Raw genomic sequence first — 19,807 nt, forward strand, 5'->3', positions numbered from 1 at the left:
CCAGGCTGGCCTTGAACTCAGAAATCCACCTACCTCTGCCTCCCAAGTGCTGGGATTAAAGAAGGTAGGCTGATTTCTATGCTTCCAGGCTATCAGCAGAATCTGATGGCTAAGCAGGGAGAATTTCTACTCCAGAGTTAGATGAGAAGTTAGAGGTTTCAATTGACCTTTAATGATCCTTTCTGATGGGGTATGCTACGGGAATGATGCCTGTATTGCTTCATTAGTTAATGGATCTTCCATAATAGCCAGTTCTCAACATTTTGAAAATAATTCATTCTAATCAATGCTTCGAAACTGGGGGTTGACAATTACTCAAACTTTTGGGTTCTTGTCGCCAAATCTGACACTCTGAATTTGATCCCTGATGTAAGAATAGAACAGACTTCCTCAGGTCATTCTCTGACCCCTACATATGTGCCATGGCATCCGTGTGTGAGCATGCACAAGCACAAAATATACATATGTAAAGGAATGTAAGCCTTTGTGTTGCTAAAAGCAAATCAGAAGCACCAAGAAAGAATTGTCTGGCTTTGTAAATGAGGCTTTTGTTCTGATTTGTTTCTTTTTCCTATTTTCCTTTTTCCAGCTTGTTTCTCTTTTTTCTATTTCCAATTTCCTTGTTTCTTATCAATTGATTCTAGATAGGTTCTTTTTCCTGACATCAGGAATCCCTGAGCCAAAATGGTGAGCAAAACAACAAGAGAAGGACCCTCAAGTCTGATGGTGTCACTTCTTGTCCCAGTTAATGCTGGATGCACCAACTTGTGATCTCTCCGCTCACTCTGAGCATGCTATCCCAAACTCTAGGGCACAATGACATAGCCTAAGTGCAAATCAATTGTTTGTCAGACAAACTTAACAAATAACAGCAAATCTAGAAAGGAAAAAAAAAATACCATGGAATTAAAGTGCCTTGTGTACCTTGGGTACCTTGGGTCTCCCAGCCCCGGAAGTCCACCAGCTCTCTCTCCTAGGCCCCCAGCTGAAGAATTCCTTTTGAGTACTTTTCCATCACTCTGTAAGAGAGGGATGGCAGCAATCCCTTCTGGAACTTACTCTGGCCTGTTGCACTCTCTGATGGCTGTTTTGATGCCTCCTCCACATGTTCTTGAGCAGGTCCCAAAGTGACTCCAACTTCCCCAGGATCCATCAATGGCAGGGCCCTCCATTTCTTTGGGAACACAAAATCCAAACTTGCAGTGCTGCATTTAATAAGGGGAACAGTGAGGGAAAGCTTGGTGCTGTGAGCCACCATAGGACCGACTGTCCACAGAAACACATCACACTTTCAAGTCCCCCCCCCCCCCATGTGTTGGTTTGAAACACCGCAAATTCACTGTTTCTATGAGTAATTGATACTGCAGGCATTTTAATATCATGTTCATTGATTTTTAGCTGGTGTTTGCATTTAGAGCTTGCTCTAAAAATTACAAGTGAGTGAGTGGCTGGCTCTATGGTGAATGGGCAGCTCTAAAGGCCAGCTTTAAACTGCTCAATTAGTCTGTGTACATGGGAAAAGAAGGAATGGAAATGGGGCACAGACTGCAGAGAGGGGCCAATAATGAATTAGAGAATTTGCAGAATCTACTAGCAAGGCTTCAAGACTCCACAATCTCGCTAAAATCGAACACTTTATTAATAGCCCTAATTTGAAAACCCCAATTCTGATTACAGTGGGGGAGGGGGGCTAGCTATTCAATTCTTCTAAACCCACTCCCACAAAAGCACTTAGGATCAGATTCAAGCAAAGAGACTGATTACAGAGAGTCCTAAACTTTATTACATTTTTTTTCTCTTGTCCTGGTAGTTTCAGACTCTCCAGCCTGGAGCAGGAAGAGGCCTGTGATGTTAAAAATAATGATAATAATAAAAACACAATAAACTCCCCAGCAAGACAAGGGGTGGAGGATCCCACCTCACCTCCCAGCTTTTGTTCATGTGAGACATAAAGCCCAGGCAACTGAGCTGGGGACAAAAGAAGCCACAGCCACAGGGGGGTGATTCCTGTGGCTCAAGCCCTGGACAGTCATGGTGTCTCTGTGGGGGAGGGGGAAGGGAGACATGAGGGGTGGAGGAAGGAGACCTCTGTGGTTTGCAGAGGCAAACAAGAAACGTGTAAAGGACACAGAGGGAGGATCCCCCACCCCCCACCCCAGGAAAGAAAGGTGTGGTGGGGAATGGAAGAGTACAGTCTTGGGCTATCCCTGCCTCTTCCTCTGTGATCATCTTTTCAAGGCATCTGAAGAAGGGCTATCTGACACAGTGCTGGAAACCTGGCTCAGATCTTCAGTAAGAACAATATATCCTCTATATCAATGAGCCACTTCTCCAGCCGTGAGGTGATTTTTTTTTCTTCTGTTGTTTTGAAGACAGTCCTTACTAGCCTGAAACTCATATGTAGATCAGGCTGCCCTTGAACTCCCAGAGATCCACTTGCCACTGCCTCTGGAGTTCTAGTATTAAAAATATGTACTATAATGTCCAGACCGCAAAATTTTTTATCCTCTTTTCTCTAGATCCTGCTTTGCACATAAGTAGCATCACAGATCACAATGACCCTTCAAATGCTCAGGAGGACACATGTGGTTGGTGGCTGTCCTGGGTTGTATGAGAAAGTGAGTTAAGCAAGCTCTGGGGAGCAAGCCAATAAGGAGCACTCCTCCATGGTCTCTGCTTCAATTCCTGGCTCCAGCCTTCCTTGGCTTCTCTCAGTGAAGGTGTGTGGTCTGAACATGCTCCACCATGTTCATAGCAGCCCTATTTATAATAGCCAGAAGCTGGAAAGAACCCAGATGTTCCTCAACGAAGGAATGGATACAAAAAATGTGGTATATATACACAATGGAGTACTATTCAGCCATTAGAAACCACGAATTCATGAAATTCTTATACAGATGGATGGAGCTGGAGAACATCATATTAAGTGAGGTAACCCTGTCTCAAAAGAAGACTCATGGTATGCACTCACTGATAAATGGATATTAGCCTAGAAGCTTGAAATACCAAGACATAATCCACATATCAAATGATGTTCAAGAAGAAGGAAGGAGAGGCCCCTGGTCCTGGAAAGGCTCAGTGCAGCAGTGTAGGAAGTGGGAAGTGCAGCACAGGGAAGTGGGAAGGGGTGGATTGGGGAACAGGGGGAGGGAAGAGGGCTTATGGGACTTTCGGGGAGTGGTGATCCAGGAAATGGAAAATCATTTGAAATGTAAATAAAGAATATATCGAATAAAAAAACCAAACATGAACTAAATAAACCCTTCATCCTCCAAGTCACTTTTGCCATGGTGTTTTATAATGACAACAGTCATCTAAGACAAGAATCAAGCATTAAATGGCTAGAGAATTAAGTTAGATCATATCAGACTTGTATGTATGCATGTGCGCACACACACACACATGTGCTAGTTTGCATCTCTGTGTGAGCACCAAGTGGCATGCATATGTGCCCATGTATGCATGTACAGAAGCCATAAGAAGTGGATGCCTTCCTGTTGCACTCTCTACAACATCTCTTTTTGAGATGTTGTCTCTCATTCAACCTGGAGCCAGGCTGATTCCCAGGAAGCCCTGCTGATCCCCCTGTCTTTTCCTGTAATGCTGGGGTTGCAGGCCTAAGGCAATGCATAGCTATTGACACGAGTTCTGGAGCTTCACCTCTAGTTCTCAAATTTGCACAGCAAGCACTGCTGCCCACTGAGTCATCTGCCCCAGCCTTTCTTAGATTCATAAGCTATTTTCCATACATGCAAATTTCTTTTTTTTAAAGATTTATTTATTTATATGAGTGCATTATAGCTCTCTTCAGATGCATCAGAAGAGGACATCAGATCCTATTACAGATGGTTGTGAGCCATCATGTGGCTGCTGGGAATTGAACTCAGGATCTCTGGAAGAGCAGTCAGTGCTCCTGACCACTGAGCCATCTCTCCAGCCCCATACATGCAAATTTCTAAGATTGGGGGATGTGGAGGTCAAGTATGTTCTAGGAAGTCTTGAAACAAGAGAGTTCCAAACTTCAGGCTCACACACAGGATTGAAATGAAAATGATCACAGGCTTAAGCAGTGAACAGAGAAAATAAGGAGACATTATTAGTGAGCCATTCATCAAAATAACATTGTAGTAGAAGTCTAGCTCAAAAGATTACTGCTGAAACAGCAGCGCAGAAAGAAAGGAAGGGAGCAGGGGAAGGGCCTGGACAAAGAGAGAGAGGATGAGCTGGAGAAAAGGAATACACTGTCAGATCCAAGCAACCAACAGGAAACAAACAAACAAAACAATCACAACTTCTATGCCAACATAAACATCTCCTTTGACATCTGCAAAATGTATACAGATTTTGAATAGTATAAAGAATATGTGTATATATTTCTATCTCTGTGTCTACTTATCTATATCTATCTATCTCTGCCTCTATCTTTAATAAGAGCCATTATACCTGGCCAAAGTTCTAAAACACAATAGTGTAACTTATTTTCTCTGCACAGCCATTTTTCTAAAACTGCTTGACACTGGTCTGACCCTGTATAGGCTTGAACACCATTCTTAGCTGAATTCATTAACCACTGAAGACAGGGTCTTCTGGAAGGTTGCCCAAGTTCACCTCCCCCCTACACACACACACACACACACACACACACACACACACACTCCATCAGAACCTCTGAACTGCTTTCTCTTCTGATTGGCTGCAAAAATAGAAGCTGAGAACCTGGCACAGCAGACCCCCTCTCAGGCTTTCTGTGGTCCCAAATTTGTGGGACCCCCTGAACTTGCATGGAGCTTGGGGCTCCCTTCATGATGATTTCACTAAATACAAGGCAATTCATTATTTTCTTGGAAGTGGTCCTTTGTTGTAATTTTCTCAGCAGTAACAAGTATCAGAAATAGATACAGTGGGTAGGTGCACCGGAAGACAGATGAAGGACCACAATATAACTCCCCATGATTTTGCTGAGTTCAGTCAATCTGAGTGATTTGAGCTGACTCTACCCTAATCAAGGAAGCAGGTTGTCAGGTAAGAGTCATGCTTATTGTTATTTACTGTTAACTGGTAGCAGCCCCTGGGCTACTGTGTTTAGAAGGACTTAGAAATCATGTCTTGATTGTGTAAGAATTAGTGTCATATTCAATTTTTAAGAACTGCTGTGGAAACCTGAGAAGTACATTCCCACAAAACCTGTGATCCTGCGCCAACGGACACATTAGGTTTTATTTTATCCCCTTATTTATTTTATATGTACTGGTGATTTGTCTTTATATCCTATATACCACATGCATAAGAGTTATAGATAGTAGTGAGCTGCCATATGGGTGCTGGGTCTTCTGGAAGAGCAGTCAGTGCTCTCAACAACTAAGCCATCTCTTCACGTAGACATACTAAGGTAAGTGCTCCTCAAGAAATTCAAAATTGGCACTAAGTAGTTTTTTATCCCCAGTGGACCTCCATTATCCCACCACCTCTCTGTCCACCTTCATCAGACTTGTGGATCTGAAACCATACAGCCAAAGGATATCCATCCGAAGCCATGGAGGTTAACCCCCCCTCTCAATTCCCACTACAATAGGAAACATCCAGGACCAAAGCCATCCGGATAGCTAAAAGACCTCAAAAGAACACAATCAACAATATGGCACCTTTAGAGCACAGCTACCCTACTACAGCAAGCCCTGGATATCCTAATACAAGCCAAGCACAAGAAAATGATCTTAAATCCAATCTTATAAAGATGATAAAGGTCTTTAAAGAGGAAACTAATAAATTCCTTAAAGAAATACAGGAAAATACAATTAAATAGGCGAAGAAAATAAATAAAACAGTTCAAGACCTGAAAATGGAAATAGAAGCAATAAGGAAAACATAAACTAAGAGAATCTTGGAGATGGAAAACCTAGAAAAGACAACAGGAACTACAGACAACAGAATGATTAGCAACAGAATATGAGAGATAGAAGACAATGATCACCAACAGAATATAAGATATAGAAGAAAGAATCTCAGGCATAGAAGATACGATAGAAGAAATTGGTATATCAGTCAAAGAAAATATTAAATCTAAAAAATTTCTGCCACAAATCATCCAGGAAATGTGGGATACCATGAAAAGACCTAAGAATAATAGAAATAGGTGAAGAGTCGCAGCTCCAAGGGCCAGAAAATATTTTCAACAAAATCCTAAAACTTTCCCAATCTAAGAAAGAGATACATGTAAGAAGCTTATAGAACACAAATCAGACTAGACCAGAAAAACAAAAACAAAAACCCTACTGCCACACACTAATCAAAACACCAAATCTACAGAACAAAGAAAGAATATTAAAAGTTGTGAGGGAGAAAGACCAGGTAACATACAAAAGCAGACCTATCAGAGATTCTAAAAGCTAGAAGGGCCTGGACAGACAACTTGCAACCCCTAAAAAAACACTAGACTACTATACCTAGCAAAACACTGAATCATCATAGATGAAGAAAACAAGATATTTCAAGACAAATCTAAATGCAAATAATCTCTCTCTCTCTCTCTTTCTCTCTCTCTTTCACACACACACACACACACACACACACACACACACACACACACACACACACTACAAACATAAAAATAACAGGAATTAACAATCACTTGTCATTAATATATCTCAACATCAATGGACTCAGTTCCCAAATAAAAAGACACAGGCTAACAGGCTAACAGAATGAATGTGAAAACAGAAAATTGGGTGGGTTGATGAGCAGGGGGAGGAGGGGGAAACCAGGAAAGGAGATAACATTTGAAATGTAAATAAAGAAAATATCTAATTAAAAAAAAAGAAGTTCAAGTAATAAAAATGAATGGAGAAAATTAAAAAAAAAGAAGGGGGAATAAAATAGTTGTAGGAGGGAGGTGGGGAGGGGAACAGGGGGTGGAGTGGGTCTCAGGATTAGGTGTGGGGAGTGACAAAAAAGATGGCCAGATGGCCATGAAAATGAATGGAAATCTACAACTGACAGGGGTGGAGATGTGAGGGCATCTTATGGACATGACAGAGACCTGGGATAAGGGAGGCTCCCAAGAATCAATGGGGGTAAGCTTAGCTGTGACTCACAGCATTGGGGATATGGAGCCTAAAGAGGCCATCTCCTGTAGCCAGGCAGGAACCCGAGTAGAGCGATAGGGACAACCCACCCACAAACCTTTTGACCCAAAATTTATCCTGTTCACAAGAAATGCAGGGACAGGGGATGAGACAGAGACCAAAGGAATGGCTAACCAATAACTAGCCCAACTTGAGACCCATCCCATGGGCAAGCACCAATCTCTGACACTATTAATGACATTCTGTTATGCTAGCAGACAGGAGTCTAGCATTGCTGGCCTCTGAGAGGCTCTACCCAGCAGATGACTCAGAGGGATTCAGAGACCCGCAGCCACACAGTGGATGGAACTCAAGGATTCCTATGGAAGAGTTGGGGGAATGGATTGTGGACCCCAAAGGATTTAGGAACTTGACAGCAGGAACAAGAGAACAACTAATCCTGGACCTTTGGGGCTCTTAGAGACTGAACCACCAACCAAAGGGCATACAAGTGCTGGATCTAGCCACCCCCAGCATATGTGCAGCTTGGTCTTCAGGTGGGTCCTAAACAACTGGAGTGGGGGCTATCCCAAAAGCTGTTGCCTGCATGTGAGATATGTTCTTTTAGCTGGGCTGCCTTGTCTGGTCTCAGTGGGAGGAGGATGTGACCAGCCCTGAAGAAACTTGATGTGCCAGGGTAGAGGTATATGAGGGAGAGGCTTCACCCTCTCAGAGGAGAAGGGGAGGAGGTAGGGCAGAAGGATTGTGGGAGGGGTTTACCAGAAGAAGGGGCAGTGAGTGGGATGTAAAGTGAATAAAAAAAGAATAAATTAAAAAAATAAATTCATTTTTTGAGCAAAAATATCCTTCCTATCTATCTATCTATCTATCTATCTATCTATCATCTATCTTCTATCTATCTATCTATCTATCTATCTATCTATCTATCTATCTATCTATCTGCTATCTATTTACCTATCTTCTATCTATCTATCTATCTATCTATCTATCTATCTATCTATCTATCATCTATCTATCTATCTACTATCTATTTACCTATCTTCTATCTATCTATCTATCTATCTATCTATCTATCTATCTATCTATCTATCTTTTTAGATGATGAAAGTTCCAGAAGCTAACATGTCTATTGTTTCTTGCTAAGCTCTTACTCTGGAAAGCTGCCCTTTGAGTTAATGTTTTAGGACCCAGCCTTGGGGAAGACAGAGGATGAGTGAGCTGACTTTATCCTCAACTTAATTCAAAACCATCTTTAGAAATACGATTTGACCAGATGCTTTCCACATCCTGTTTCCTTTCACTATAGCCACCTTGAGAAACGAGTCATAAAACAGAGACCTCATGTTCCATCCGTGAAAAGGGATATCACTCAGAGGGGTGAGTTCAGGGTCTGTCAAGCAATCCACGGTCCCCACCCCACCCCCCAGAAGCAAGAGGCAGAGCTGTGGGAGGGAGGGTTCACCCAGGAAGGGATTGGGGCAGCTCTTCCCCAGATGACTTGACTGATCTTGGGAAATTCTTGTTTTGTTTTGTTCTGTTTTGTTTTGCTTTGTTTTATTTTCAGTTCCCTATGTGCAAAATCAGTTGTGGGAGAATAAAATTCTCTTTGATTTCTTAGTTCTTCTTCCAAGGAAACATCCTGGATATCATTAAATATACAACGTAAAAGTAGAGGCACAAGAACTCAGATATTCAAAACTGTTCAAAGGGAACAGTAAAGTAAAATAAAATAAAAATAAATGGACAGACAGAGAAAAGGTAAGAAATGCTAAGAAAGACAAGAATTTTGGGAACAGCCCCCACAGATTGCATCCAGGGTGTGAGACACAAGCCACGTGGGCCTAGAGCTAAGACTTTCTTTCATCAGATGGATGGGTGGGATGAGGAATTGGAGGAACCACTGCCATTGTCCATAGGTACACCCCAAGTGCGGGAGGTCAGAACAATCATAGACCTAAAGGCAGGGAACCCTGCTATCATTGGCCCTCACAAGCAGTAAGTTTTTATTTAGATATTAATGAACTGGTAGGAATCATTAAAACCAAAACCAGCTCATGAGTATCTGGGTTAAGATATGTCCCAGGCAACACCATGGCACTATATAAAAGAAAAACAACACACTTGGTAAGAAGCCTGGGAAAACAGAATGCAGACACTAGGCTTACAGGGTCATGGCATTTCTTTGATTCTAATATGCTCAACCATAATAGCTTTCCAATGCCATTCACAGAAGAGGAAAAAAAATCACCACACACTAAATGGTTTGTGTGTTAAAACTGTTTCACAGCACTCAATTGTAAGCTGTGCCTTCATCCTCAAAAGAATACATATGCTGGAACACACCATAATATAGTATTTGCCACCATACCAAACAGGCTCCATCCACTGTCTCAGGAGGAGTGGCCACACAGGATGTTACTTGCCTTTCCAGGCTCACACTCGGTTCCATCTGCCCAGGGCGTGTGCTGAGTCCTGCAGCCTTTGTGGGCTCCATCCACATTATTGCACCAGAGCCGTCTGCACTGCATCTGCTCCACGCAGGGAAAAAGGAGACATGGCGTAAGCATGCAGGGCAAGAAGCCCTTTCTTCTTTTCTTTTTCTTTATTTTTAAATTAGATACTTGCTTTATTTATGTTTCAAACGTTATCCCTTTTCCTCATTTCCCCTCCGAAAACTCCCTGTCCCATGCCCCCTCCCCCTGCTAGGTATCCCCTACCCCCCACTTTCCTGACCTGGCATTCCCTTATACTGGGGCATCAAGCCTTCATAGGACCAATGGCCTCTCCCTCTCACTGATGTCTGAAAAGGCCATCCTCTGCTACATATGTAGCTGGAGCCATGGGTCCCTCCATGTGTACTCTTTGGTTGGTGGTTTAGTCCCTGGGAACTCTGGGGGGTACTGGTTGGTACATATTATTGTTCTTCTTATGGGGCTGCAAACCTCTTCAGCTCCTTGGGTTCTTGCAAGAATCTCTTTCAACTCACACTTTGCTGGAGGTAAAAGTTGGCTTGCAAAGGGATTTTTTTTTCTTGGTATGAAATACTTATCATTATTACATATTCCAAAATGCAGCTACCCAAGACACATTTCTGTTCTGGCGAGAGATATAGTACTATAAAAGGGGGACTGCCAGAAGTAGCCTGAGATGAGGATCCTTTGTCAGTTTTCTCTCCCATGTAAATGATGAGGAGAATGAGGGTCAGAGGGATGAGGGCTCACTGGGATCCTGTAAGCATCTGTGACTCTGGGGAGCAAGCCAATAAGCAGCACTCCTCCATGGTCTCTGCTTCAATTCCTGGCTCCAGCCTTCCTTGGTTTCTCTCAGTGAAGGTGAGTGATCTGAACATGCTCCACTATGTTCATAGCAGCCCTATTTGTAGTAGCCAGAAGCTGGAAAGAACCCAGATGTTCCTCAACAGAGGAATGGATACAAAAAATGTGGTATATATACACAATGGAGTACTAGTCAGCCATTAGAAACAATGAATTCATGAAATTCTTAGACAAATGGATGGAGCTGGAGAATATCATCCTAAGTGAGGTAACCCAGTCTCAAAAGATCAATTATGGAATGCACTCACTGATAAGCAGATATTAGCTTAGAAACTTGGAATACCCAAGACATAATCCACATATCAAATGATGTCCAAGAAGAATGGAGGAGTGGCCCTGGTTCTGGAAAGACTCAGTGCAGCAGGATAGGGCAATACCAGAACAGGGAAGTGGGAAGGGGTGGATGAGGGAACAGGGGGAGGGAAGAGGGCTTATGGGACTTTTGGGGAGTGGGGAGCCAGGAAAGGGAAAATCATTTGAAATGCCCTCAGGATGGTTTTCTATCATTCTGCCTCAACATTATCATGCCCAACCTAATGGCTTTATTTCTGTATGAGTGACAGAGAAATAGACATCATTTTAGATGGAGTTATGTGAACTTTTAAATCATTTTCACAGAATCCCTCTATTTCCCAACCCACCAACATTACTGAAGGCCCTCTTTGGCAAAACTAACATACATTCCCACAGATACAGTCTGAGGCGCCCAAGAACAAAACACATGTCCTCTTATCTACACAGATCTTTACCTCATACATCAAAATACCACCCTGCCACCCAGCCAGCTAGATGATGATCAGAAGTGACCGAGCTGGTCAGAGAAAACACCTTTGACACGTTATGTCAGGAAGCCAGGATTGGCTCATGAATTCCTTGTACAGATATGGAGGAGTCCCTAACTGAGGTAACTTTTACAAGTCGAAGAGCATACAAGGAGAGCAATGAGCTGACCTTCTCAACCTGGGGCTCTCGTTCCCACTCTCTGCAAGTCACAATGCCATTTTTCCTTTGCGATGTCGCAGGAATGCAATGAGAAACCCAGGTTAAACTGTTGAGCCCACCACAGCCTCAGAAACTCTGCACAGTCATAACCACTGATAGCAAGTTTATTCTGAACCTTCAGAATTAACTGATTCAGAGTGAGAATCATGTGGGAAAAGGTGACCATAAACAAGTCCGGAATCAACAGCTAAGGGCAGAGACTACTGGGAGCACTTACCATATATGGGCACACTTGAGAGCCTGGCCCAAAAATCAGTTCGCATTGTTTATTCACGTTGTAGAGAAGGCCAGGCAGTTGGGAAGGCAAAGGATATGTCCTGGATTCAGGTTCATTCAACAAGCACTCTCCATATCCAGTGCTATGGGAATCAGAGACATACAGCTGGTGAGACAGGTTCTAGAGGGTTGCAGAGACAGGCGAAGGCCACTCCTGCACCTAATGGCAGCAAGGACTGGTCCTTTCGGCCTTTATTCTCTTCATCCATGGTTAGGTCAAGGGTAAGTCTAGAATAGAAAACTGTTTATCTGTAGAAAGATATTCTACATATTTGATACGACCTGGGGATATAGCATCTGAAGGAGCACTAATCTCCTGCAGGGGTCATTTTGTTTTTCAATCCTTCCCAATAGACAATAAGCATCTTAAGGCCACAATTATGTCTGATTATCTTTGCGCTGGGCCTGGTCTATAGCACAAGGTATTTAATAAGTTTGCTGAACAATAAGTAAGGGCTCAATGACTCATAGCAAGATAGAATCTCAAGCCACCTGCTTAGAAGGAAAACATCAGCCCTCCAGTTCATCCAGGTTTCTGCAAAGGTCTTTCCTGGAAAATCTGCACCAGCTAAGTTCTGATTAAGAAAACCCTCTCCATCTGTGGTTGCAGAAATATAAACCAGTGACCCAAGGCAAATTGCTTAACCTTCTGCACTTCTGGGAAAGAAGACCACTAAGTCGGTGATGTGTGCGCATTGTACACAGTTATGTAACATAACTGGGCCTTTAAGGAACCTTAAAAAAAAGAAAGGACATAAGGAAGGGAAGGGGAAGGGGGAGGGGAGGGAGAAGGGAGGGGGAGGGAGGGAAAAGGAGAGGGAGAGGGAGGGAGGGGGAGGATGAGGAGAAGAAGGGGAGGGAAAGGGAGAGGGGGAAGGGGGGGAGGGGAGGGAGGAGGGGAGGGGGAGGGAGAGGGGGAAGGGGAAGGAGAGGGAGAGAGGGGAAGGAGAGGGAGAGAGGGGAGGGAGAGGGAGAGAGGAGAGGGAGAGGAGAGGGAGAGAGAGAGGGAGAGGGAGAGGGAGAGGGAATGCCCGTATTTCTACCACATACTCTCTTCTGGCAACCCCTCATTACCCCATTCTTTCCCAAACCTCGATTACTAGGTTAGCAGTACATAAATATTTGGGCCCTTCATCATCAGAGCACTCTCCAAAGGCCTGAATAAATTTCAAAGCATTTACACAAACACAGAAATATTTGCATAGTCCCTTTACTAACCCTGCTCTAGGCTCAGATCAGTTTGTAATCTTCCAAACATTGGCAAGGCTATGAACTAACAGATGTTATAGAGTAAATTTTCTTTTCCTCCTCCAAGGAATGTTATCAAGAACAACAAGACAAAAAGAAATGCCAGATTCTGTGTTTTCTTTCCCTTCATGGGTTACTTCATACAGGAACGGACACTAGAGCAGCCTTTCTCAGCCTTCCTAATGCTGACTCTTACAGTTCCTCACATACTGGTGACACCCCTCCCAACCATAAAATTATCCTGTTGTTGCTTCATAACTGTAATTTTTCTATTGTTATAAGTCATAATCTAAATGTCTGATATGCAGGATATCTGATATGCAACCCCTGATATGCAAAAGGGTTGCTATCCACAGGCTGAGAATGGATGCACTAGAGACTGTTACTAAAAGAGAGCTTAGGTCTTACTCTAAGAACTCGGTGATGTATTTCCGACTGCACTTTGACCACATCCAGGGGTTGGTATAGAAGTTCAGTGTTGGTGCCATGACATGCTGGGGGCTCTTAACACCTTCTTCTTTGCATTTATTGCTGTCATCGTGAGGCATATTAAACCTAAAGTCAACAAAGCAATGGTGAGAATGTCATAACACACCAATGGTTCATGCTGGCATCATTGCTTAACAAAATCTAAGAAGAAAGTATGACTAATGACCTGTTGAGCTGTGGATAAGAATCTGAATGAGCAGAATAAATTATAAGACAATTTTAGATGGAGCATAGAACACCAGAGGATTTTTTATCAAATTTGATATAAATGCCTTTAGTGAATGCAGAAAGGCATGCACAGGCCATTTGATGGGTGTAAGTATGCATTTTGGAATTGCAGAGGCTCTGAATGTACAGTAGTTGGTGCTAGACTACACTAGTTGGAAATGCTAGTAGACAGCTAAAGGGAAATCCATAGAACAAGATTTTGGCAGGATGTTGCCGATATAAAGAATAAATTGGTGTTAAAAATGGAAGCCAAGCACTTTGTAATAGAGGATCCCTGTGGGCCTTACATCTCCTATTTTTTTTTTTTTTTTTTTTGGTCAGGGTGACTAGTGATATAGCTGTGTTTATCAAGTAAAGTAGCATTATGAAGGTATATAAAATGTGTGCATAAACTTATAGGGAATGACACAGAGACCACAGGCATATATGCCCAGCCAGCTGAAGGTAGAAATGGCAAAGGCATTCACATGCCAATGTCAGCTCATAGGAACTGGCTTCCTGAAAAGCAAGGAATAAAAAGATTCTTAAACTCTTTCTCTTTCTGCCTGAGGGGAGGCTGTGGAGCACCGCCAGTGTCCTCTTGGGCTGTGGCAGCGTCCTTCACACATACTTTCCATTCTTGGCTTCATCAGAGGAAGTGGGGGGTGGGAATGATAGCATTTCCTCAACGTGCAACCCCCCCCCCCCCATGACCCATATGGCCTTCCAGCCCAGGCAATTATCCACCAGTTGACAAGGTCAGGGGGTCATCTTTTCTCTCTGGGAAAGGCTGCTGTCAATCAGAACATGGAGCATGTGGTTAATTTAGCACCGAGAGAGGAATTCCCTTCCCCAGTTCATGCTGAACTCAGGAAGTGTAGGTGAGATGGAAACAGAGTGTAGACCTGTTTCATATAAAAGAAAAATCGGGACTAAAGCCTGTGTGTGTGTTCCACTAATTCTTTTGTGTTCTATTTCTTTTTTCTTAAAAAAAAATGTGGGTTTTTGAGTTTTCCAGTAGAGATGGAATTTATTAGATGAATTGACTAAAAGGTTTTAATATTGCACAACCCTTTTTCTTCAAAGAAGCTACATAGCTTGCAGGTGCTAGCTACGTAGTCCAGACAACACTGGTTCTAGCACACCTCAAGCAAGGAAGGCACACAACCCTACCTTGCTCCTCTGTGGTGGACAGGAGCTGCCCTCTACTCCCAAGTCAACATAACCAGGTAAAATGGAGTCTATGTATTTCCTCATACAAATAAACAGAAGCTTGTTTTTTTTTTTTTTTTAAACAAGCACATTTGCTCACTGCTGGGGATATAATAACTAATTTTTGAATATTTACTGACCGTTAATAACCGAGACTGTTCACTGCCATTCTATACTGGAATGTGTGTTCATTGTTTTGGATGTTCCATTTCATCACTCATTTGATGCAGGGAACAGTACGATTCACCCACTGAACCCATGAATCATACACCCACAGGTTCCCTTCACTGTGGATGGAAAGTATTTAGGGGGAAAAACAAACTTGCTTCTGTACTGAATGGGCATGGGCTTTTCCCTCCGACTCAATGTAACATAACAGCTATTTGTGCTGTATTAGGTATTATGAGTCATCTAAATATCATTTAAAGTATATAGCAAAATACACACAGGTGATGCCAAAATCCAATGCCTCTTCATCAAAAGGGCTTGAGTACCTGTGGAGTTTGGTATTTATGACAGGTATGGAAAGCAGCTTCCTACAGACACCTAAGGATGAGTATACAATTCCCTACTCTTTGTAGATAAGCAAGTAAGGGAGAGAGTTTTCACAGCTTGGTCAGTTCAGGTTCATATTGTTACTCACATGGGGAACCTAGAAATAGAAGTCATCCTGAGGATTCTTCGCATTTCATGACTGTCTTGGGAATCAGAAGGACGAGGGAGATGCTGACTAAATCTGTGCGGCCTGCCTACACTAAAAGCGTTGACTACATTCTAAACATTAAATCTCTACTAGTGTTTCCTTGGGAGAAAACAGCAAAGATGTGTTCTTACACAGGGTAGAAAGTCACTTGATAAATTAGACTTGTGAGTGTGTGCATGTATGTGTGTGTATGCGAGAGCATACACCTTGCTCCATCCATAGCACAATATGGACAAGAGGTCTTTGAAAAGCACTGGACCTGAAAAGCTTTCCTCATTGATAATGTTAGCTTTATACAAAGCTTAAATCTGACCAAAAAAAGAGAGCATACAGCTAGACTGCACTAGGGATGCTCTTGAAAAAGTCATTTTAAAGATATCAATGATATATACTTCAATTATTTTAGAGATACACTAATGTGGTCCCAAATTAGAACAATTTCAGGTATATTTACACTGATTTCCCTGTCTTCTCTCTGTTTTCTCTCTCTCTCTCTCTCTCTGAAAAACAAACAACGAAAGTTATCTCATAATGGCTGTGTTCTGATTATAATCTGGAAATGAACCTTTCTCTGCTTCCTTGTTCATTTTCTTCTCTGAAGGAGCTGTATTGCTGTTCTAAATAATACCTGTCTGAGTTTTAGCCATGTGTAACAGGCATCGGGAATGGTCTGGATTTGCCGAAAATGCTAAGGCAAACTTTCAGACATATATGTTGAATCAAGAAAGTTCCCCAAGCTCATTCATCCTTTACTCTATGAGAAGAAATCAAAATGCATCTTTCTTTGAGTCCCCAATAGTAGGAGAGAAATTATTAAGTCTTTGCACATCAGACATAAACAGTTCAACCAAAGGCACATGGAACTGGGCCTGAAGACAGTAGATTGCTTTGACTCAATTTCTCACAAAGGTTCAGTTCTTTCCATCCTGCCAAATCTACTCTGAAGTCTTGTTAAGAAAACACTCACTGTTAAAAAACGAAGTTCTAGGAGATAGTAACTAGAATGACTTACACGTGGCCCAGCTCGTGAGCTATTGTGAAAGCTGTGCTCAATCCACTGTCTTCGCTAATGGAACAGCTTCGGTAGGGGTCACAAATGGTTCCCAATTCAGCAAGACCTGTGAGGAGGGAGGGGGAGAAACCAACGTGGATTTACTTTCAAAAGCAATTCTGATTCAAAAGAGAAACATGAAGGAAATCAGTTTAGCCATGGGGACATGCATGAGGACTCACCTAAGGTGTCACATTTGTCGGGAGCTCTGCAGATATCCTCCCTAGGAGCAAAACAGACCTAGGCTTTGACAATGTCAGAGTAAAGACCAACAGTAGAGAATCCCCCAGAGACTTCTAGTTCCTTTTAGGGAGGAGTTTAGCACAAGGCTAGCTAGCAATTGCAGGGTTTTGCAACCCCCCAAACATTGCAAATCATGGATTTAAGAGTTAAAGGTTACATGGAGAAGTCTATTGCTGTCCAGGGTATCCACAGCACAGTTAGATGTCCTCCAACTGGCCCCAGAAAGGCTCTCCTCAATACCCTATAGCATGGGATTATAAAGCACTCACTGATTTGCACTTAAGTTCATTTAAGAGGAATGATAGGATGGGAGTTGTGGTTTAGCTGTAAAGTCTACTACATACAAGGGCTGGGCAAAGCCCTGGGTTTAATCCCCAGTAATGGGAGTTATGGGACAATGGGAGTCTTTATAACTGTCAGAGGTGGTAAGAGAAACCATGATCAGAGAAACCAATAAGCCAGCGCCTCTCTGTTGCCTTGTACATTTCAAAAACACCCTTTCAGAGTAGCTTACCATATAAAAATTGAGAGGCGTTTGTATTTCTAAAAATTCCTTCTTTGTGGCTTCTTACAGAAAGAAAAATCCTATCAGCTGGCAACACTAGCCTGAGGTCCTACACAGCAGCGACAAGCTGGGTATTATCAGCTTTCCCTGCTCTAGAAGGGCATTTGCTTGAGGCATGCCTTACAGACTGGGTCCTCGTGTGGCATGTGCCTGATAGACAGTCTAGGCCAGAGTGGTGCCTCTTTCACCCCCAGGGCACATGCTGCAGTGTTTGGTGACCCTGCTGCTGGTCCTAATTGAGAGGAGAGAGTGCTACTTGTGTGTGGAAAACAGAGGCGAGGGATGTGGCCAAAAGTACTGCAATGCTCCAGGCAGCCAGAGCAGCAAAGAGTTGGCTGCTATAAATAGCCCATAGTGACTAGGCTAAGAACCGACCCTGGCAGGGCTGGCTACCAGCAATGCAGGATCCCTCCCATTGCTGACACCAAGGATCCGAGAATCCAGCAATCGACCCATTTACCTTGTGACCAGAACGGCCGTGTCATGCTGAATCCCACCCAAGTGCTTCTTGGAATGCTGCCACTGGCAAAAGTTCTTTAATGTTGTCTGGGCATTGAAATTTATGTAAGGTCCTTCCTAAACACAGAGAAGAAGTGCTCTTGGTCTATGCAACAACACCAATTAGATATGCCATTTCCGATACAGATAGAAAAAAAGAGAAAAATAAACTTTATTACCTGTTCATTATGAATCACAACTAAGTTCACAATAACAATATTAATTAAATTTCCAATACTTGAGTCTTTATAGATAGAAGCTACCTGCAACCGAGATAAATTTTTCAAAGTTAATGGTGGGCTCTCTGAGTAAGCAATAAGCAATTCACTTCTTATGAATTGGTTCATGTGGTTCTGAACGTTCACTGTACAAATATTGACTTACAGCCTCGTTGAAAAATTCATAGATGGCAGGATTCTTTTTTTTTTTTTTAGATAAAAATGAACTCTAGCAAATTGAAATTCTGAGGTATTTTCCCTTGAAGCTGCATCACTGTATGACTTAACAGTTATCTGTCCCAAAGGATTCCGTATTAATTTTCCATTGCCTTGTGAAGACCTGGTTTCCCACATAAATGCTGATACACATTCCTCATGCCCATTGTCCATTTATATGATCAAGCAGTGTAAACTGGTTTCACACTGTCATCATCATCATCATCATCATCATCATCAATTTATGTCAGCTATGTTAGACTAGATTCTGGCAGAAAACTGGATTCACACTTAGTTCCCACAGCAAAACTCTGGCTAGGAGCTACAACCATCTCTTTGAAACAAGAGAGGTCACAGGGTTCAGACAGATAAAGTAACTAGCCTAAGGCTAGACAGCAGCAAGCTGCAGAGCCAGAAGTTACAATCTGGGTCATCTGACCCAAAAGCCAGGTCTGTAGTCAAAATCCTCTGACAACCTGAAACGGTGGGATGGGTGTGCAGCTGGGGCTTTCGAGACCTGTTGAGGTTTTTGCTCTATCTTCTGGGTATGAGAGGGCGGGGCCTCTGAGGGACAGAACTGAGGAAAGGCAGGAGGAGGGGAAGATGGCCAACAGCAGTGAGCAAGAAGCAGGGCAGGATGTGGGGAGGGAAGAGGACAGCCTGAAGCAATCTTCATTCCCTAGGTGACTTCTCACCTGGGAAACTCCTTCTAAGTTTTTCAGGTAAAGAAGGGTTAATCCATCAAAGGAAACCGAGTGACATCGGATCTCTATGCACAACTGTGTAAGATTAATTAAAAAAAAAAACAACCCAGGTATAGGGAGTACATGAGAATGTTAACTTTCTGCTTGAATGAAAGATGTGAAGTCACTTCTCTGTACCTCGGAGAGTTTGGCTCCAGAATTGCTGAGGACGGCAAACATGCAAACGCTCACACTGCCTCTGTACAACGGTGTATTAGTTACCCGCACAGAGCCTATGGACAGCCATGGCCTGTCAGTCATCTCTAGGTTGTAAACAGTTGTTTTTTGTTTGTTTTGTTTTTCTAGACAGGGTTTCTCTGTGTAACCCTGGCTGTCCTAGAACTCACTCTGTAGACCAGGCTGGCCTTGAACTTTTTTTACTGCCCTGCATGTAAAAAGCTGTTATGTTGTCTTGATTAAAGAGTGAAAAGAAATTCTATGTGTGTTTAACATTGGTGCAAGATTTTTTTTCTGATGTGTGCTAGTGCAAATGCATATAATGAAGAGTGTGTGTGTGTGTGTGTGTGTGCATTTGAGTGCACAGCTGTGTATGCACGGGGGAGTATTTTTCCTCAGGAGCTATCGACCTTGTTTGTTGAGACAAAATCTCTCACTAGCTGGGAGCCTGTCAAGTAGGCTAGTTTGGCTAGATAGCGAGCTCTAGCTGTCTCTGCCTTCCCAGTGCTGGGATTACATGAGCACACAACCTGTGTGCTTTT

The 19,807-nt window shown here is 42.8% G+C and overlaps 1 protein-coding gene across 3 annotated transcripts in view; it reads right to left on the reverse strand.

Moving 5' to 3' along the window:
• Adamts9 (ADAM metallopeptidase with thrombospondin type 1 motif 9) overlaps positions 1 to 19,807 on the reverse strand; it is a 171,390-nt gene that overhangs the window by 120,459 nt on the left and 31,124 nt on the right. For all 3 annotated transcript variants that reach the window (XM_052174356.1, XM_052174353.1, XM_052174352.1), the window contains exons 5-12: positions 18,091 to 18,174; positions 17,874 to 17,989; positions 16,788 to 16,828; positions 16,567 to 16,672; positions 13,352 to 13,498; positions 11,637 to 11,778; positions 9,506 to 9,610; positions 1,060 to 1,205 (exon numbers count right to left, since the gene is read on the reverse strand). In XM_052174356.1, the coding sequence (XP_052030316.1) occupies positions 1,060 to 1,205; positions 9,506 to 9,610; positions 11,637 to 11,778; positions 13,352 to 13,498; positions 16,567 to 16,672; positions 16,788 to 16,828; positions 17,874 to 17,989; positions 18,091 to 18,174 (887 nt within the window). The remainder of the gene's footprint in view (positions 1 to 1,059; positions 1,206 to 9,505; positions 9,611 to 11,636; positions 11,779 to 13,351; positions 13,499 to 16,566; positions 16,673 to 16,787; positions 16,829 to 17,873; positions 17,990 to 18,090; positions 18,175 to 19,807) is intronic.

This window comes from Apodemus sylvaticus, chromosome 2 (genome assembly GCF_947179515.1).
Source record: "Apodemus sylvaticus chromosome 2, mApoSyl1.1, whole genome shotgun sequence".
Lineage (NCBI taxonomy): Eukaryota > Metazoa > Chordata > Mammalia > Rodentia > Muridae > Apodemus > Apodemus sylvaticus.